The following is a 20,257-nucleotide window of genomic DNA, read 5'->3' on the forward strand; positions in this document are numbered from 1 at the left end:
GGAATTTATGAATTAACTACAATGTGTGAAGCTTCGGGTATGGTTCCCACATGTATGCAAGTCTCCTAAGTAGCTCCTTCCACTTGGCAACTAGTGCTGATGATGCTCTTTAATTTAGCTGCGTACGTACCCTTCAGGACGTCATTAACCCACATGCACGCAGTTACAAGGGAAAATGGGGTTAGGTTCTCTGAGGAAGTAATCAAAAGAGCACTTTTTTTATTGCACAAACGATGACCTTTGTTGGATAGACAAGGTTGGCTTGAACGGTTGTGCCACTATATAAACGGTGCCTGCAGGCTCAAGGCTACATACCAGGCTTGAGAAGTGCAAGGCCAGCAACCACTTTATTGTCTGGTATGCTCCAAAAGCTTAGCCTCCTCCTTGATTGTTTTTCCGCTTTCTGTTCACTTTTCACTGTGCTGGTTTAGCCAAATATCTTCATAATATCTACTGACTGTTCATCAACAGTTGGTTAGCTTCAGTAATTAGAAGTCCTAAGATGTACCAGTAGAGTTTTCTTAACTAATTTCAGAAGTTTTGTGTGTGAGTTGCTCGACCACTTTCCGTCCGATCGATGCATGATTCCTCGATCTAATTGAAGTTCATTTTGGTGTAGCGTAGCACGTATAAGAAGAGGAATTAAGCCCCAAGAGTTGGAGGCGATGTCGTGGTGGAAGTCCAAGTCGCACTTCAGCGCCGACAGCCAGGACTCGAGCTCCGACGGCGCGTACCGCGGAGGTAAGGAACGCTCGCCGTCACGTCGCAAGAAGTCCGACGAAGACGAGGAGGAGTACCGCCCCCACGCAGGCTACGGCGCCAACACCAACCGCGGCGGGGCCAACGAAGGCGGGGGCGGCGGCTACAACAACGGCTACGGCGGCGGTGGCTCGTACAGCAACGGCAACGGCGGTATCACGCCCTACAACGGCGGCGGTGGCTACAACAGCAACTCTTCCTACGGCAACGGCGGCGGTGGCTACAACAACAACTCTTCCTACGGCAACGGCGGCGGTGGCTACAACAACAACTCTTCCTACGGCAACGGCAACGGCGGCGACGGGTACAACAACGCTCCCAGCTGGGCATCCCAGGACACCGGCGGCCGGACGCCGATGTACATAAACACCAGAGAGGTCCACGTCTATGGGGCGCCGCAGAACGACGACGACTACAACGGCGACCAGAAGAGGCGTGGCGGCGGCGGCGGGGGCAGCGGGTTCTTCGGTCCGGCCTTCCATGCCGTCGGCCATTTCGTCGATCGCAGGTTCGGCCTCGACGATAGGAACTGATCGATCACGCCCATAGATATGGCTGATTGCGCTGGCCATGCAGATATGCATGGATGCTCGCGACGATCGACTACTACACTACTACTACTACGTGCTGTGATGTGTCTTGGATAGTTTCCAAGTGTACCAGTGATGTGCTTCAGTTCTGCGCAGTGATGTCTGTGTGGTTTGTGTTGCATCGTGTACAACATGATTTTATCATGCAGATGTTGTATATCTATATATGTACGCAACTTAATTACTTCTTGTTCTCTCTCAGAAAAAAACTTGGTTACTTCTTTCATGCACATACTCCATGGCAACTTATGATTTTCCTGTAATGATGTGGTCCTCTTTTTTTTATCTTATGGCAATAAAAAAGTCCATCTAAGTGCACATATTAAGTGGAAAAGCAAAATTTCTTGTATAATGAATTATTTTAAGTTTGTCAGATGTAGAATTGCTCAAATTTGGAGCACCAAAATTTCTGTATTGGGCTTTCTTCCTTGTTTCCTTTTCATTTCATTCCATTCAATTTGGTTGTCTCTTCCGGGGGCTTATGATGAGCATATATTGCAGTTTATCATATCATTCCAATATCTTATTCTATTTCATATTGTGTACAGGAATTTATAACCCACCTAATTTCAGCCAAAAATCCTTTCTCAGGGTGTCATTATATTTCTTGATGTGGACTCCAATTGTTGCTTCCATGCTGAGTGTAATTCACACGTTCTTCATAAAAATCCTACTCTTTGAGATCCAACCGCTGCCATGGATAGCTAGAGCTTACGGGTGCAAGTTCGCCCACCTGTGTTTGATCGGCGGGGAGATTTTTTTTCTACCTTTAACTACATTTTATAGTTTGTCATAGACAACCACAATAGCCCAAAACTTATTGGAAAAATCATCAATATTAGCAAAATACTCCCCGTCAATTGCCGCAAGATATAAACATACGCGGTGTTTAGACATGTTACAGTCCTCAAGATGTAATTCTGATGATTGCTTTACGTATAAATATCATAGTAAGTGAAATACAAAGAAACACAAGATACTTTTAATTTCACCAAAATCTACAAGAACTCTGTATGCCTGCATAGATAGTCAAAGTTTAGAGATATTCTTGGATGCTTTCCATATGAGCTTTTATATACTTTGGAATGAATGTAGTACATTCTGTACGTACGTAAAATCCCATATACATATATTTTTTATTTACCAAAGATCCACAGAAAAATAGTCAGCCGTTAACAATAATACACACAATTCCTTTAAAACCGTCTTCCCCGGTTCTCCATACATAGCATGATAGATTTGAAGGCAAGAACATAGACGTGGATTGATCTGTTAAATTTATGCGCACGGTGCAGACTCAATTAAAACAATTAATTGACTCGTGTTAGTTTCCATATGTTTGTTTATTTGAAAAAATAACTAGAGACCCTCCTACTGACTGTTATGTAATTGCTGTTAACTAAGGGAGATCCTAAGATTACATGTTTACTCCTAAGAATCTAGTAACAATGCAATTGAAACACATGTGATGCAGTTGATTCAACTGCATTTTCCTGCAGTTAACAACATTGCATTTGAATCAACCTAAAAAACCATTACATTTGATTCAACTATACTCTATCGTTCAATTAACAATGCATCGCGGTTATGAACCATGTATTTCAACTACACTTTTCAACCGTGTAGTTTTTTACTGCATTTTTTCAATTGCATCATGTGTTTAAAACATTGTTTAATATTTTTTGGAGCTCTTTTAGGGTGATTGGCGAGTTACAACTCGTAATTTCGTGTAACTCCACCTCCAATTTTTCCTGACCGCCAGATCTGAGAAATCAGTAAAATAATTATTTTTTGGTCAAAAGGGTAGAATAGTAAAGTTCCACCAATCCGTTCCGCAGGAGAATTAGCTCGCCCATGCCCGTCCCCCACGCAGATCGTTCTGTTTCTGGTCGCATAGCCGCCGCCGCCGCCCTTTCCGCCGTTCCGATCGAGCGATCCCGCCGCGGCACCGCTCCAGGCAAGCACCAGCAGTCGCCTACCTGGTGTCGCTCCTGCCACGAGGGTTCCGGCTCAACGCCAGGAACTGCTAACCGTCCGCTGCGGCGCGCCGAGCCCACCGAAGTCTTCCCTGCCCCGCCGCCCACTGCAGCGCCTCCCTTCCGTCAAGCAGCCGGCGAGGCGAGCACTCCGTCGACAGGTACCTTTCCCTCCCCTACCCCCCCTCCCTCCCCCCGCCCTGCGTTGCTTGTCAGGTCGTCGCCGGCTGTGAGAGGAAATTTGGGTGCTCCTGCAGTGTCAATTCAGCCTAGACTCTTTGCACAATTAGAGATCAGATAACGGTCAGTTATCGTCCTTCTTCGATGATTTATTTCTCTTCTTCCCGGTGCAAGGCTCCTTTCCTTTCAGGTTTTGAGAAAATGTTTGCAGCTGGCCCATAAGATGCTCATTTCTATGCGCTGGGATTGCAATGCAATGGTCAGTGGGAGGGGAAAAAATACATTAAGAGAACCATGAAGAGAGTATCAACAACATTTTTGTCTATAGCTTATCAACTATGTATTCAACATTTGGAAAATTACGAGTACACAAGCATCTCAAACAACCTTGTGTAGAAAACAACAATTCCAGGAAGCCAATATTCTTTACTTCTCTTTCAGTCATTTGTAAAGATATTGTTTGCTCAAATACCTGTGAGGATAACATCGTCCATCCTAATGGATTTACGACTAGCATGTTGTGCATAGAACTCAACATCCTTAGCCAGTTGCTGTGCACATTGGGAAGAATATGTTAATTACACTACCCATAGAGTTTCCAAATATGCAAATCTAACAAGATTCAGAACCATTCTTATTCTGCTGAGGGCAAATAAGCAGTTCAGTACAGATAGTACAGCAGAACGCTATAGTTTCAGAGGTGTTTCTCTGAAAATCCACGTCCTTATGTTCTGATACATCTCCTTTACTGTCGCCGTGCAACCAGTGGTTCCCACAACATCCCCGATCCCGAGCTGGAAATGTGGTCAGCTATTGCTTTCTAGCTGATACAGTGTACCACTTAAAAGGATGAGATTCTTGAGTTTGTGGACGGGTTTGGGTGATCTTCAGTGCAACTTGATGTATTATTTCTCACGTGTATTCTATAACCCACCAAGGTCTAGGAGTCACATTGGCTAAACATTACCTAAATGCATTAAAATAGTGCTTTGCTTTATTCAAGAGCACATTCCCAATTGAACTAAATATCTTGAATTGTGTTAGAGGAGCATGCAAATCATATATAAGGATAGTATCTATAGCAGAGATTGTTTGTTAGAGTTTGGTGTATTCTCATCATGAATATTTTGTCTATGCAGAGCTTGTTGTAAGAGAAAAAACCATCAGTATCAGCATGAAATTCGAGATACACAACTCCTAGTACGGCGGCATCCACATCGCTCCCACGATTACTGCTTTTGAAGTTTGTGTATGATATAAAAATTAATGGATGTGCTATGATCTTCTGCAGAAGAGTCAGATCAGTCATAATGTGTCCAAGTTCAAATTTGTTTCCCTAGACCTACTTCTGTGTTGGGCCATGCAATTGGCCAATATATAAGATGCAGGTCTGAACACTTGTACTGCTCATATCCTGGTCAACAGTTATGATGTTGAGTTATGGTCATTCTTTTTGGTACATGGAGTGAGACAAATATTCTGATTCTGTTTTTTGTATTTTGTTAACTGACTGTAGAGGGAAGGATGCTACTGGTGAGGAAGTAGTCAAGCCTTATACTCCTACTACACTGGATTCTGATATTGGATACTCTGAGCTTGTTTTAAAGGTAATTTATCGTAAACATGTTCCAACCGCACTGAATGTGTCTTATCATTGATTCTGATGGTAAAAAGATTATGTGACTAGTTGACTAGAATAATTAGCTTAATTGTACACCATATTATTAATTCACTTCTGAAGATATGTTGCAGCCAAATAGTTCTCTTAGAACATGACCAACCATCGAGAATTATGAGCTGTTATAGCATGTCAACTATTGTGTTATGATTGGTTGCCATGACGACTATCCCTCCTAGCCCCCTGCGCCGCCGTCTGCCTCTGACGATTCCGCACGCGTGTAGGCGACAGTGGAACAAATTCAGACATTCAAGGATATCCGTCCGTCAAAATATTCAGGTTCTGCACTTTTGTATTTCACGCCATTCTTCCTTTTTTCTCTCGTTTGCATTGCATGTGCACAGTAAACCACATAGTCGTCCATCACTGAATGTCTGAATTTGTTCCATTCAGACATTCAAAGTCACATTCCCCATGCGTGTAGGTGACAATGGAACCGGTCTGATCGCTTTGCAGTTTCTTAATTTGTTCGCTATATTCTGAAATCACTTATATAAAAATCAACAAGTTTCTGAATTAATGATGTAAAAAGCATCTAGTTTCTGAAAATCAACAAGTCAGCAATGCTGATCGATGGTCCAAACGCCCATTGCTGATCGAGTAGATGTCACACCCATTGCGGTTTCAGTAAGATTAGATCCAGTTTACGGTAGTTATGAAGCAGATGTCACACGCATTGCAGATGTATTTGTCACGTCTAGTAGATTGAGTGGTTTTGTTATTTGATTTAAGATTTCTTCTATGATTTACTATTACCGTGAACTGATGTATTCATAGCCAGTGAGTTGTAATTGCAGATGACTATTGACTATTGAGTGTGTCTCAATCATGACATTTTGTACAGCGGCTTTTTCTTTCTTCATATGAACAATACTGTAATCATAAAAGGCATGAGATGTTGCACTTTTTTTAACTTATTCTGAACCTTTTATGTTGAGAGGAATATATGAGTAGGGAAATTCTTTTACTTCTGGTGTATAATTGAGACCAATTGTTAATTTGTATGTGATATGCAGGAAGATATGGCCGATATAAGTGCTGAGTGTATGGCTGAGTACGACGACATTGTCAGCAGGATGTTTGATAGCGAGGAAGAGGGTTTTGAGTTCTATAACAAGTATGCTCTTGAGAAAGGCTTTAGTGTGAGGAAAGGATATGTTGAGTGGGATGAAGCGAACGAGAAGATAATTCTGAGGAAACTTGTTTGTAGTCGTGAAGGTTGCCGTGAAGAGAAGCACATGAAGAGGAAGAGAGAAGATAGGAAGAGGAAGCCACGGAATATCACTCGTGTGGGGTGTAAAGCGAAATTTGTCATTGCAAGAGTCGCGAAAACAGGGCGTTGGTTTGTGAAGGATTTCATCGATGAACACAACCATCCTTTGGCCCCACGAGACCTTGCTTGCCTTTTGCGTTCCCACAGAAGAATCAGTGACGAGCAGAAAGCGGACATTATAGAGATGCAAAGTGTTGGAATCCGGAAACACAAAATCATGGATGTGTTGTGCATGCAGTCCGGTGGATATGACCATGTTGGATGCATGCTGAGGGACATCTATAACTTCTGTCATCGCTACAAGTAGGAAACAGTCGCTGCCGGTGATGCTCAGACGGTGATCCGTCACATGATGGCGCGGCAAGAGAGAGACCCAGATTATTTCTTCAAATACTTGGTTGATAAAGATGGGCATCTGAAGGGATTGTTCTGGTCCGATACTCAATCCCGCCTTGACTACGAGGCTTTCGGCGATGTTGTGGTTTTTGATAGCACATACAGGACCAATAAGTACAATATGCCGTTTGTTCCGTTTGTCGGGTTGAATCACCACCGCAGCACAGTTATCTTTGGATGCGGGATAATTTCTCATGAAACTAACGAGGCGTACGAGTGGATGTTGCGGACATTTTCTGAAGCCATGTCGCAGAAGCATCCGATATCTGTAATCACTGACGGGGACCTTGCAATGCAAAGAGCGATTAGGGTGGTGTGGCCTGACTCATACCACATGCTGTGCGTATGGCACATTCAGCAGAACATCGTACTCCATCTGCATGATGATGAGGTTAGGGAAGAATTCAGATCTTTCATATATGACTCGTCTTCTATTGAAGAGCATGAGAGAAAATGGATAGAGTTCTTACGAAGGAATGAAGTGACAAGTGAGGAGTCATGGTTGCATCAGATGTATCAGATGAGGAAGTTGTGGTGTGCTCCATACCTGGTGGGGCGCTGTTTCTTAGGATTGAGCAGCAATCAGCGGAGTGAGAGCCTAAACTCCATGCTACATACACATCTTGAGGGTAAGATGACCTTGTTTGATATGTTAGAGCACTATGAGCGTTGCCTTTCGGGACGACGCTTGAACGAGGCGATCCTAGACATCGTGGCCTTGCAGTCCATTCCATTTACAGACGCTGATGCTTCAAGTCTCGAGAAACATGCTGCCCGGGTTTTCACGCCTTGTATGTTTCAGTTGGTCAGATGGAGCATAAATGCTGTCAGCAAATGTGTTATCAGCGAGATACTAGATGCATGGGAGTTGACTACATATGTTGTGGCTAAGATCGATAGAAGAGAGAAGAAGTTTGAAGTGCGCTGTGAGATGAAGGAAGGTTCTTTGTATAGGATAAGTTGTTCTTGTCGTAAGCTGGAATGCTTGGGAACACCATGCTCTCACATATTCTACATCTTGGGAATACGTCAAGTGGAAGTGCTGCCTAGGTGTTGTGTTCCCATGAGGTGGACGATGAGTGCGAAGTCTGCATTCCCTCCGACCAGAAAGAGTGAGATGTACGACTATTTGGCAAGCCTTGTGAGGTACCGTGAGTTGCGGAATTTGAGTCACGCAGCATGTTTCCGGGCATGTCAATCTAGTGAGGAGTATCAGCGTCTGAAGATGATTCTGAGTGAACAAGATGGCAGCAAGGAATCAAGCCGTGGTCAGGAGGAATGCATTAGGTTTGGTCCGGTGCTACCACAGACGACGGAAATTGATTGTGGAGATTTGGAAAAGGTTCTGGACCCAGTGCATGTGCAAGGCCGAGGTGCACCGAAGAAAAGGTTGCAGGCAAAGATGAAGAAGCAAAGGTCAAAGAGGAAATGTGGCTACTGTGGGGTGGAAGGTCATGATCGGCGTACATGCAATAAATTGAAAGAGGTGTCAAATATGTCTAACTTTTAATTTTACATCTGATTTACTCATTACTATAGTGCACTAATTATATCTGTTGCTGTGTAGGAAATGATGGCAGCAAACTGCTAGCTACAACTCTCTGTACAAGGCCATTGGCAAAATGGACGCAGCTGCTGAGCCTCAAGAGAGTGATGTTGTGTTGGTGGCGAAGTGGCCCAACCGCCTCTATCCTATGTGAGCATTACAATGACCACCTGATGGAAACGACCCTCCCAAATGATAACCTGGGAGGTCCTTTGTCCAGAATTAATTGGCCGGTCTATCTGTTTTTGGCAAACCTGCCATTTTAGTGCAAGTTTCACAAATTATGCATGATTTTTAGGTTGTTTGTTGCACTAGAGTATTTCTAGCGTTACTTCTTTTACATAGAGAAAGCTTTAGTTATTTAAATTGTGATTATATATGCTACCAAAGAGAAATGTGATAGCTTGTTATCTTGTTCTCAATTAAATGTGCTCATAAGAGAGCTTCTTGATCCCAAAGAGAAATGTGATAGCTTGTTATCTTGTTCTCAATTAAATTTGTGTGCCGCTATCCTAAACCTCCTCTGCTTTCTCTGAAACAGGGTTGCCATGTGAAGAAAAAGGATACGTGGGAGCTTTTAGATGGACAAAGGCTCCAGCAAGGAAGAGAAGAGAGCTGCATTTCCTTACTTGCAATTCTAGTAATTATCTTTGTTATAACTTGTAGAGTGTACCCGCAAAAAAACTTGTAGAGTGTGATGGATTAATTAGGATGCTACGTAATCAGAGTACGTACACTATCATATGTATCATGACTGATTACGACCAAGGTGTGCGTTCCATGAACAAGACTCCCATTTATATGTTTATTAATGATATTGTGTTGTGCTTGCTCTACTACATCTGTACATTATTTGTGGAATTGGTCTTACATGGCACTATTTCAACTGGAGTTGGTCGAGTCGTCCTGCTCATTTTTTATGCGAATGAACATTGTTGTCGCCCGAAATGCTTGTACGGAAGGAGCACTGGAGACTTCATGTTGGGGTTTATCCTAAGCTTGTTGATAGGTGATCATTTCTGGCTTAATGATGGAAAATATGCATTTTGACAAATTGCACCAAAATTTTAAGCTAATACTCGTTGCCCGTCTCATGAAATGTGCCTATGAAAATTTGCATCAATCCAAAATGTAGTGACATTCTTAGTAAAACTGGTCGTTTAATTGATGTTACGAACATAAAACTGGTTTGGACTAGTGCAACATATGCAATGCAAAAATAGTAAAAGCCACAATTAAGTGTGCGGACATCAAAGGAACCTTTCATCTAAAAATTGAGCAACAACTCAAAGTTGAAAGCCTATTATTGTAAACATAGTCTCACAATTGTCACTTGAATGAAGTTATTGTTGGATCGAAAATAATGCAAACACTAATTGGGACAATAGTTCAGCTCCAAAGCTTGAAATTGTAGAAAAACCAAAAGCCTACTGAAGAGGCTCATCGTTGCTGCCGAAATCCAATGCTTTCTTCGTATTGTTATCTGCATTTTTCTTCCTTTTGGGCGATGACCCATATTCTCCCATGTCCCTCTCGCCGATATCCATGTACCCACATGCATATATGTCTTCTTCGGACATGTCCTGCCCATATGCATACGAAAGGTATTTAGGTCAACATGCAAATGATGTGGCCCTTTTTTTAAATAATAAGTAGGAACTTGGCAATATAACCAACCTGTTCAGACATGTCATCATCGCTATAATCTGGGAATGCACAATTCTTCACAATGTACAAATGACATTTCTTTATCCCTTCTAAAGTGTGCAACATTTCATCGACGTCATGCTGGCCTGACATCTTTACCATTCCTTCTGGTGGTACGCACCCAGGCTTGATATAGTACAAATATGCTTCCCCTTTGTACCCATGGTAACGCAAATTTTTCACTATTATCTGCCAGTCCACCTTGGCAGGTTCAAGTACTGTCATCATACCAGGTTTCTTGTTGTGGTATGCTTCAGGAACATGAGAAAGTTCTTCGTCCACATGAACAATAAATTGCATTACAACTACCTACATACGGCTCGTTGACATCCGTTTTTGCACAATATTAAAGTGTTCATACGTAGGATGTGCATACCATTTGTAAAACATACTTACGTAGGATGAGACAGATTGCTCTGGTGTACGGATCTCTTGTTCTACCTGTAGAGGTACTGATGAGACAGATTGCTCTGGTGTAGGGATGTCTTGTTGTTCCTGAGCATGCTGTTCATATAAATTGATTTTGATTTGTGTGTGGATAATTTAATGAATAATAAGTAAATAATGAAATGTACCTTCGTGCTTGTACTAGCATGGTCTTGCATCATACCCCTTTCATGCGGATCTCCTCCATCTTGGCCTTGTCATCCTGCTGAGCCTGCTATGGTTACAAACTGATTTTGCCTTGTGTGTGGATAACATAATGAATAATAATCTTAGTAAATAAAGGAACGTACCTTCAGGTGTGTATTAGCATGGTCCTGTATCGTATTTCCTTCCATGCGGGTCTCCTCCATCTTGGCCTTGTAATCCAGATCATTGCGGTCATGTGGTAAGTTAAGGTCCATGCCCACACGCGTCTGGATGTTATTGAAGCCCATCTTACCACGCTCGAGTTGTAGAACGCGGTCTTGCATTATATTCCCTTCCATGCGGATCTCCTCCATCTTGGTCTTGTGATTCATGTCATTACGCTCCTGCTTCAACATAAGGTCCATGTTCGCACGCGCCTGCATGATATTGAATTCCATCCTGCCACGCTCGAGCTGCATAGCGTGATCCAAGTTCTTGCGCTCCTGCTTCAACTTTAGGTCCATATCGTCATGGAAATGCTTCAACCTCTGATCCATGGCTGCACTCTCCTCTTTCATCATCTGTTCCATGGCTGCACGCTCCTCCTTCCTCATGCGGTCCACGGTTGCCCGCTCCTGCTTCAGATTCTTGTCCATCACCTCTCGCTCCCGCTGCATATTCTTGTCCATCTCTTGACGCGCCTGATGCAAGTACTTGTCATCATCCACACGGTTGTGCCGTGCCTTTGAATCCATGGTCCCTATAGAAATCAACAGAACAGTGCTAGTTACAATATGTTTGAAAATTGAAATATCTTTTAATTTGAAACTGTGACTATTCAACACAATGCGGCCGAACTGAAGGTATGGAGTGCTTGGTGCTAGGTCCTAGGTGCACTATATAGATCAAATTACTAACTCCCATACTGCTACATCCAATACTTACCATCTAACAAAAAAAGGTTGATCACATTGAGTATGGATTCAGTTTTGTTTTGTCAACCTAACAGATAATTACAACAATATATTTTGTACTAACACATTTCATGGTCTTGTACGAGCATGCAATTTAGAGAAAGTATTAGATTTCTGTATTTTAGTTTAGTGCATGCGATGTGCCACTAGAAGGATCCGCAGATCGGCCGCCGCGGCACCGTCCGCATCCACCGTATTAATGGAATCTGACTGGTAATAAGAGGGAGGGAAACACCATAGGTGTACATACAGTTCGGTTGCGGAGCACCGGGTCGCCGAACGCGGAGGAGAGGACGTCGCCGGGCGTGGAGGAGAGGGAGCCGCCGCCTGATGAACTGCTCCCGATGGGATTTGCGTCTATGGTTTGGTTTACGTACGTGGCTGCTAAGTTGGGCTGGCAAGTATATGGGCAATTCTATTGCGTATCTGGATTGGGCTGTTAAGTACTATATGGGCTTTTGTGCTCACGTGGATCAAATATCGTAAATCTGAAATAACAAAATGTTCTTGTTACTTAAAAGAAACTTTGTCTAAAAAAACACTTAAAAGAAACTTAAAAAAATCCATTTCTTTTGCACACTGTAGCGGATGGCGGACAACTACAGGCATTACTCGTTACGACTCACCACTACGGGTAGTCGTAGTCCGAAACACCCACCAGTACCGGTAGTCAGGGTCGAGAAAGACCGTTATAGAATTTGCGTGCCAGGAGTTTTGGGTTCGGTATACACATAGTGATGATAGCCAATAAATCTTACTCGTTAGAGTATCTTCAACAGCCGCGCTAAAAGACGCGCATGACACCACCGCGCCACCATGCCGCCTCGCCGCCAGGGAGGTTCGGGCTACCGCGGCGTCCGCGCGTCCGTCCGGCACCTACTCCGCCTCGATTTGGTCGGGCGGCGGCGTGGGCCTCGGCCTCGGAACTTTCGACACCGTCCAGGATGGCGCCCACGCGTACGACGCTGCGGCATGGCGCCTCCGATGGTCCCGTTGGGACATGAACTTCACCGACATGGCGACGTGGGAGCGGGCACATGAGTTGGCGTCTTTCCCATGGCTTGTCACTGACGAGGATCGTCGCAAAACCGGAGGCGGGAGCGCCGTCTTAGCCTGGCCGAGATGGACGAGGAAGCCATGGCGCTGTGGAGGCAACGCTTCCCACAAGACATCATCGACGAGGAACAATTCTTCGCCTAGAGGAGGGCGGAGAGGGAAGAGAGAAGGAAGGAGCGAGTCGCCTATCGCGAGGACAAGCGAACGCGGAAGGCGATCGCTAAATACAACATCGCGCTAGGAGATGCGTCGTCCTGGGACTCCCGGGACGAGCGGTTCCTTGACGCCTACGCTCAGACGCCGGAGGAGGACATCACCGAGGCAGAGTCCGAGTCGAAGAATGAAGAGAAGTAGTAGTTTTGTATCGTAGAAGTGTATCGTAGAAGCAGGCTATGTGCCGAACTATCTCCATATTTGTATGCTCACAACCAAATATGTATCGAATCGCAGTTCATCAAAGAAAAAAACTGAAATATAGCATGCCTGCTGGAGCGGCTCGGGCGCCCTTTATTTCGCGGCGGCCGCTGGAGCCAGCGCACCGCCGCGCGCAAAACCTGTTGAAGATGCTTTTAGGGATGACTCGTGGTGATAGCATTTTCTGATGACCCATTGTGCTAAAAGGGATCCGGGTAAGTTTGGACCATAGTATCTCAGAGAAACAAATGTGCAGGACACAAAGAAGTTGTTGGCTATTGGAGAGGTAAGGGTGTTTCCAAGACTGCTCGCATGAATTGATTGCATGCAGTGGCAATGGAAAAACTGTCCCAAAGGTTTGCGGGGAATGTATCAAGGTCACAACAGAGAGGCCACCATCATACTAGAAGCGGTGGCATCACATGACTTATGGATTTGGCATGCTTTGTTTCGAATGCCCCGTTCTCACAATGATGGAGCCGCATCGCGCTCGGGTGAGGAGGTGATCCAACATTCTTTTCTTCGATGGCTGTTGTGGTGGTGCCGGAGGCAGGTCACAGGTGTTGATGTCAAGCTCAGAGATGTTCTGCTATTTTTTCAGTTCTGTCATGTCGGTCTTTACGTGACTTGTACATTGTTCTTTATGATATGAATGAGACACATATTAGCATGGAAAAAAAAGTTAACACACAATTAGTTTGGCCAAAGAGATCGCCTGAGCCCGGGCTCAAGCCAAAAACAGACGTGGCAGATTCAAAAAAAATGATGTGCCAAAAGAAATGGTGTTTCATTAATCAACCTCTTTCCGACTTTAAAGGCACCATCCAATTTTTGGCTCGTCGATGGATTAATACTTATCACGCCCGTAACGATCGGCCCTCCCAAACTCCGCTCCCACCTCTCCATTATCTGCAACAACCTCCGATCCAACTGGCCTAGCCGGCTCTAACGCCGATTCTCCACTCATATTCCAGTCCAGGCGCCTTCTCACGCGCGACCTTGTCCTCCAACGCCAGTCCCATCGAACGCCGCTGCCCTGTTCACCGGATGTAACGGAGCCGCCGTCCTCACCCACGGGAACGGAGCCGCCGGCGACCGCCCATCCGGCCTGCGGAATACGACGTCACTGCTTGTTCTGCATCCACACGTTGGATTGAAGGTGAGAATGTCGGCTCATGTCATCAGTTAGAACTAAGGCAACACATGAGATGATTTAAAACCAAAGAATGGGTTCCGCTTATTCTGTGCATGAACCCATCATGAGATCTTATGGGTTTTCTCTGAAATTTTCTCCGTCCACAGCATCGTGATCCGCCTCTCTATGCTCGTCGCCAGCATCGAACTCTCTCCATGGACACTACACGCAGTCAGCTCGAACGCCAACGCCACCCTCCTGACGGGCGCGATCGGAGCCGCCAGCCACACCCAGCCACCCAGGGGATCGGAGCCAGCGGCCACCACCCACCTGGCCTGTGCGATACGACGGTACTGCTTCCTCTTCATCCACCTATTCGCATCACGGTTAGAACGCCTGATATTTTTACACCCCTTAGACAACAGTGAGGTCAATATAATCCAAAACTTTGTATATAAATATCAAATGGCAGAATCATACAGTACATACCACGTGTTGTTCATATTAACGACAGTAGAGAAAATTTAGTAAGTAATCATTAATCACCGATCAATCTGTGTGGTAAACGTACACCTCTGGAGAGGTAGTAACAAAGAAATAAATAAATTAAATATCTTATCATAGTAATTTTGTGCTCTTTAAGAAACAAGTGGAACAATTACAGTACGGTACAACCCCATAGCTTATGTTTATTCTCTGAATTGACCTAGTCTCTGTTTGTGCATATTTTCCAGGAATGGCCAGTTCTCCTACAAGTTGTGCCAACACACAATTACCAGACGTAACCAATCAGGTATATTTTTTCCCAGTTAGGTTAAAATCTTTGAAAACACATAGTTCTTTTACCTTTACACGTATTTCAGGCTTTTTTAGACGAACTCAGTGTGAAACATGCAAATATGAGGTTAATGTGCTCACCGATAAGGTTCGCGCAAATGATTGATGGATTAGATGACGAGCACTTAAAGGCCATATGCACTCAAACTGGTCTTGGAGGGCTAACAAAGATGAAGTCAGTGTCCCTCCGACGTATTATGTTGGTTCTGCTAGCGAAGAGCTACATCCACGACATGCAGAGTATTCACATTGCTGGTAAGGACATTTCTATAACTCCAACGGATGTCTATCAATTAATGGACCTTTCAATAGAGGGGAAAAATATATATATGGAAATGGGAAAACCAAAAGACGCAAACTTGTTAAGGGCTTATCAAACAGATGGAAGACTTAAGCTGAGTGACCTTGAGGACAAAATTAAAGCCTCCAAAACTCCAGATGATCATTTCATCAGGCGGTTTGTTTTGTATGCAATTGGCATTATTTTAGCACCCACGGTACAGGATTATGTCGACTCCAAATATTTTGTCCTTGTTGAAGACGTCGCAAGAATTCCCAAATTTAACTGGGGATGTTTCACACTGGACCATTTGCTAACATCCATCAATACTTTTAATTATAAGGATCAAGTCAATCTACAAGGAAATCTAGCTTTGCTCCAAGTAAGTGCTACGACACTAGTTGTCATTCTACTATTATCCGTATGATGCATATATCTCTATCATTGATGTACTAATGTTTCCTATAGTTTTGGTATTGGGAACATGTCCGTGCTGGATCGATTTTGTATTCTCGTATACCCCGTCTACTGATGGCACGGTGGGATGAAGCCACAGGTAAAATAAGAACCGAGGCTTATGATAAAGGAGGCCTATACAACGGATTGGTACCTTTCTAGACTTGACTTCTTTAATTACTATATTTATTTCTTAGTACTGATTCTTTATATCTTTTCAAAGGTTGTCATGAGCATCGGTGATCTGGAGCCAACCAACATTACAAATGACCAGCATACCAAGAAAGATACACATGCGCATGAAGATGCTATCTATCGACCACAACCAACATTACAAATGACCAGCATACCAAGTAAGTTGCTCGAAGACACATCCTTTTCAATAACATAACAAAGGTCACACCGAACCATACTTATTTTTCTTCGAACAAAACGAGTTGACATTTCTTTTATGCAGATGGACATGATACTTCAAACACATAATGATCTATTTGCAGAACTAGAGAAAAAGTTGGTCAAACAAGTAGTATAAGTAGAGCACAAATTAGATAAAAGAATAATTACCGTGACCGAAGACGTGATAAACATAAGGGGTAAAATTGCCACTCAACCTAGGTTGTCCAAGCTGGAGGACGAAGTTGGAGACCTAAAAAGGGAAGTTGGAGACCTCAAAAGGGAACTCCAGGTAAGTGATACTACAACATCAATTTTACCCATAACTTCCTATATTTTCATTCTATGCATTTCATGTTACAGGAACTAAGATCCCTAGGTGAAAAAAACAAACAATCAACGACGAAGAATGCATACGTACAGGTGATAACTATGGCCCATCACCTTGCTAATATGAGCTAATTTCTGTTCATTGACCAACTTCTAATTTTAGGAAAAAGAGCAACCAAGCAATGGCAAGTTTTCATCAACTCCTGGGTTTGACGCATGGAAAGCATAGACTTCTGTTGGTACACCTAGTGCAAAACCTGTGGTGCAAAACAAGGAGTTGGACCAAGACATCCCACCACGGAAGCCTGTATTCAACAATGATTACGTATTGACAGATGAAGACTATGAGGCTGCACTTTTCATCCGAGGGAGTCACGACCTTGTTGAGGTAGTTCACATCGAAGACATTGTGCTAACAGTTCATAAACTCAAGCCAAATGTTAGCAAACTATTCTTCATCGATGACGTAAGGCCCATATACTGCAATCTACATCAAGTATTCTAAATTGTGCCATATTACATGACTACAAATTTTGCAGGTTATTAATGCATATGCACACATTAGCAATGTTGCAACTGATGCTACATCATTCATTTCCACCGTAGAAAGCAGAATTTTACTAGGTGAATTTGGGGGTATTCCAATGGGATGAAAAAGCCCACATGTTGCTAATGTAGCAAGGAAATTTGTAGGACGCACAATGGTATGCATGTTTCCTGACTTGTTTAATTGTATATCTTGATTTTCCCTAAATTGAGTCCGCTTTAATTTTCTGCCAGGTACGTGTCCCAATGAATGTGCACAGCATGCACTGGTTATTACTCGTGTTTAATTTAGACAAAGAAGAGATCCAGGTCCTAAACTCCAACCAAGCATATCGTGACATTGCCAAGGAAACTGCACTGGTAAGCTTGCTCTCTTGTTGCCTCTTACCATCATGTGACACTTTTTTAAAAGCACTAATGCAATCCCTTGAATTATTCCTCATACACCAGGTGGAGTCCATTCAGGTGTGTATCAACGAAGCGGTCGAGGATGGCTTGGTAACACCGCCTAAACCCATCAATATGACCCAGTGGAAAACCACTTGCTATACCAGCATACCACAACAAACGGATGGGTACGTATAGGCAGCTACATGATTCCTCACCTACACTACAATACTTAACTTCAACTTTACATCACAGTTATTCCTGTGGGGCGTACACACTCAAATACATGTTGACATGGGACGGAGATAAAATTACCGAGGATTTCACACAGGTCTGCCAGACACTAAATTACATTTTCAATCATGCACTACCTATGCTTCACCCCTATCCTAACCTATGCATCGCTATCTAATTCAGGCAGAAATACATGTTTTCAGCTGGAAAATATGTTCAAGCCTGCTGCGTTCGGATTGCAACAAGCTTCGGAAAAAATCATACAAGAATCCTATAACGGTAAGTTCTACACAACTAGCATTTCATGTCATGTAGTTCCTACCTTTCATGATTGCACGTAACGCACCACTATTTCCTCTATAGAGGGACGAGTACGAAGCCAGCATTCCAGAGGAACGAAAAGGTGCAAACGACGATGTCACGATTGTCACCAACCCTGATGTTACAAAAAAACCAGAGACATCCAGTGCCCCAAAGCGTAAACGTGGACGCCCGAGGAAGAATGACCCTCGAAGTGATCCAGTGAAACAACAATTTGACACCAAGACTATCGCTAAACAAGTGGAGTTCAAAAGACGCAAGCGCAAACCATCAAACGCCGTGTCCAGCCCATTCGTAAAGCCATGAATGGGCTACACGGAGAGGCACTTCAAGGGCAGTTCCAAATGATTGATCTTCATAGCATGTTCTTTGAATTAAAGGCTACACTTATGTTCTGATGTTTTTGCATTTTATTTGTATGCTTATTTCCATCTAAATGCTTGACTTTTCATTGGCTCTTTTTTTAAGTATACAGTTCTGGTTTAAGTGGATGATGATTATGGCTGAGGCAGGGTAATTAAGGAAGAAAAATCATAGCATATAGAACACATGACCAATGATGTAAATATCATGGTTACACTACTATGTCTCACATCACGAGTTGAGTGGAACATTATTACCTCGCCAGCAAAAGGAACAGAATCAATAATGCAGCTAGCTTGATGGATTACTTCGATCCACTCCACAAGAAAAATTACAGGCTGCAGCACCAGCAGTCAATGCACACACAAAACCGTATTGTCAAATGTCAGCGTCTCCTGCAGAAAAGAAGAAAGAATAGCATCAGGAACACCATGTACCATTTTTATACTGATATAGACATCTGGACAAGAGTTGGTACATTGCAGCTCGTGTTTTGTTCGAAAGTAATGCGATACATTGAGGTAACAAATTTACAACTAATAAATCTAGGCCTAAGTCTGTTGGGTAACAATACCGTAACAGGTGTCACATCTAGCTTTACTCTAACAGAGTTCTGGTACTAACTAGACAGCTAGGACAACAATAAGAAAAACTAGACAGCTAGGACAACAATAAGAACCAGGCAACCAGGCAACCAACAAACAGATGCTAAACTTGCTCATTGGCAAAATAGGTTGTGCACGCGAACATGACAGAGAGAACTAAAATAGGGGCCATACTTATTCTGTTCCATGCTAAAGGTGACTGCAATATTTGTCGACAATGATTATGGATGAGGCATGGGAATGCACATGTGGCAACGCATGCAAAGCAGGAAAAAAATTCATATAAAGCAACCATCCTTCCAAATTGAGCCAATTTTGGTTTTCCAAGATGTCCATTCAATACGGTGGCATACACCGCCTAAATATACAAAATTCCTAACTAATTTTAATGGGAAATGGCAATAGTCTAGTGGCATAATCACAAGAACAGTGTCTGAATCTCCTACTATAACTGTATTTCATAGCACAAAGGTTCTGAATCCATCAACTTGCAAGTTATATTCCAATGAAAAGTATTACCTACTTACTCTAATCACTACCTACTGACTCCAACCACTGTAGTCAAAAGGAGGGGGAAATAACTGCTGCTCCAAGATATGCAATCATCAGTCCTCCAGATGATTTCTGCCTCCTCCACATATCCTGCTGTATCCTGGATGTCAGGACCTTGCCGCTCCTCACGGTCCTCTTTTATCTTTTCTATGCGCTTTTGCATCGATCTCATGTTATGTGGCATCTTATTCTTCTTCATCGTGGCTGCCCACTGCAAGAGGTACAATGTAGTGTGTCAGTACCATGGAAGGCTTGAAAGGGGCGGAGATGGCAGTACAAACTAGTTTAAATCAGGTGCTTGACAAAAACAGTGCATAAACTGATATTACACTTGGGATAACAGACTAGTTTTACTTCACTTTCCCCTCAATCAAATCATGATATTTGTTGACATAGCTTACTATTGGTGAAACATAAGAAGGCAGGGACATTTAGGAACGAAATGGCGGTCTTGGCATCAACAAGTACATGTAGCTTTTACTTAACATCGACTCAAAGATCAACTCCAACAGTGAGGTTCAGATCTACTTCACTACATAAAAAAAAATTTAGATGTAGTTCATTATCTAAAAATATTATTATGTTATTAAACAACATCATTCATATCAACATTGATAGTGACCAAATCGACAGAATCCATACCAGGTTGAGGTCGGTTTCATCTTCAAAATCTTCAAGCATGTCGGCATCCATAAG

General features: G+C 43.2%; 3 protein-coding genes across 4 annotated transcripts; all 3 read left to right on the plus strand.

Moving 5' to 3' along the window:
- Positions 1-233: 233 nt before the first annotated feature.
- Positions 234-1,533, plus strand: LOC125548996 (abscisic acid and environmental stress-inducible protein-like). 2 transcript variants are annotated; one of them, XM_048712499.1, is made up of 2 exons: positions 234-357; positions 625-1,533. In XM_048712499.1, exon 2 carries the CDS (start codon positions 666-668, stop codon positions 1,290-1,292), a length of 627 nt encoding a protein of 208 aa, XP_048568456.1. In that variant the 5' UTR covers positions 234-357; positions 625-665; the 3' UTR covers positions 1,293-1,533. The 2 variants fall into 2 exon arrangements, with proteins under 2 accessions (XP_048568456.1, XP_048568457.1); XM_048712500.1 differs by having other exon boundaries at positions 266-357; positions 620-1,533.
- A 1,670-nt stretch (positions 1,534-3,203) lies between these two features.
- LOC125548997 lies at positions 3,204-4,780 on the plus strand. The gene is made up of 2 exons (XM_048712501.1): positions 3,204-3,486; positions 4,645-4,780. The coding sequence occupies exons 1-2, from the start codon at positions 3,204-3,206 to the stop codon at positions 4,704-4,706; spliced, it is 345 nt and encodes a 114-aa protein (XP_048568458.1). The 3' UTR covers positions 4,707-4,780.
- Positions 4,781-6,569: 1,789 nt separating this feature from the next.
- LOC125548998 (protein FAR1-RELATED SEQUENCE 5-like) lies at positions 6,570-8,704 on the plus strand. The gene is made up of 2 exons (XM_048712502.1): positions 6,570-8,338; positions 8,420-8,704. Exons 1-2 carry the CDS (start codon positions 6,806-6,808, stop codon positions 8,441-8,443), a joined length of 1,557 nt encoding a protein of 518 aa, XP_048568459.1. The 5' UTR covers positions 6,570-6,805; the 3' UTR covers positions 8,444-8,704.
- The last annotated feature ends 11,553 nt before the right edge of the window (positions 8,705-20,257 follow it).

The sequence above is a fragment of the Triticum urartu genome, chromosome 3, assembly GCF_003073215.2.
Source record: "Triticum urartu cultivar G1812 chromosome 3, Tu2.1, whole genome shotgun sequence".
Classification (NCBI taxonomy): Eukaryota; Viridiplantae; Streptophyta; class Magnoliopsida; order Poales; family Poaceae; genus Triticum; species Triticum urartu.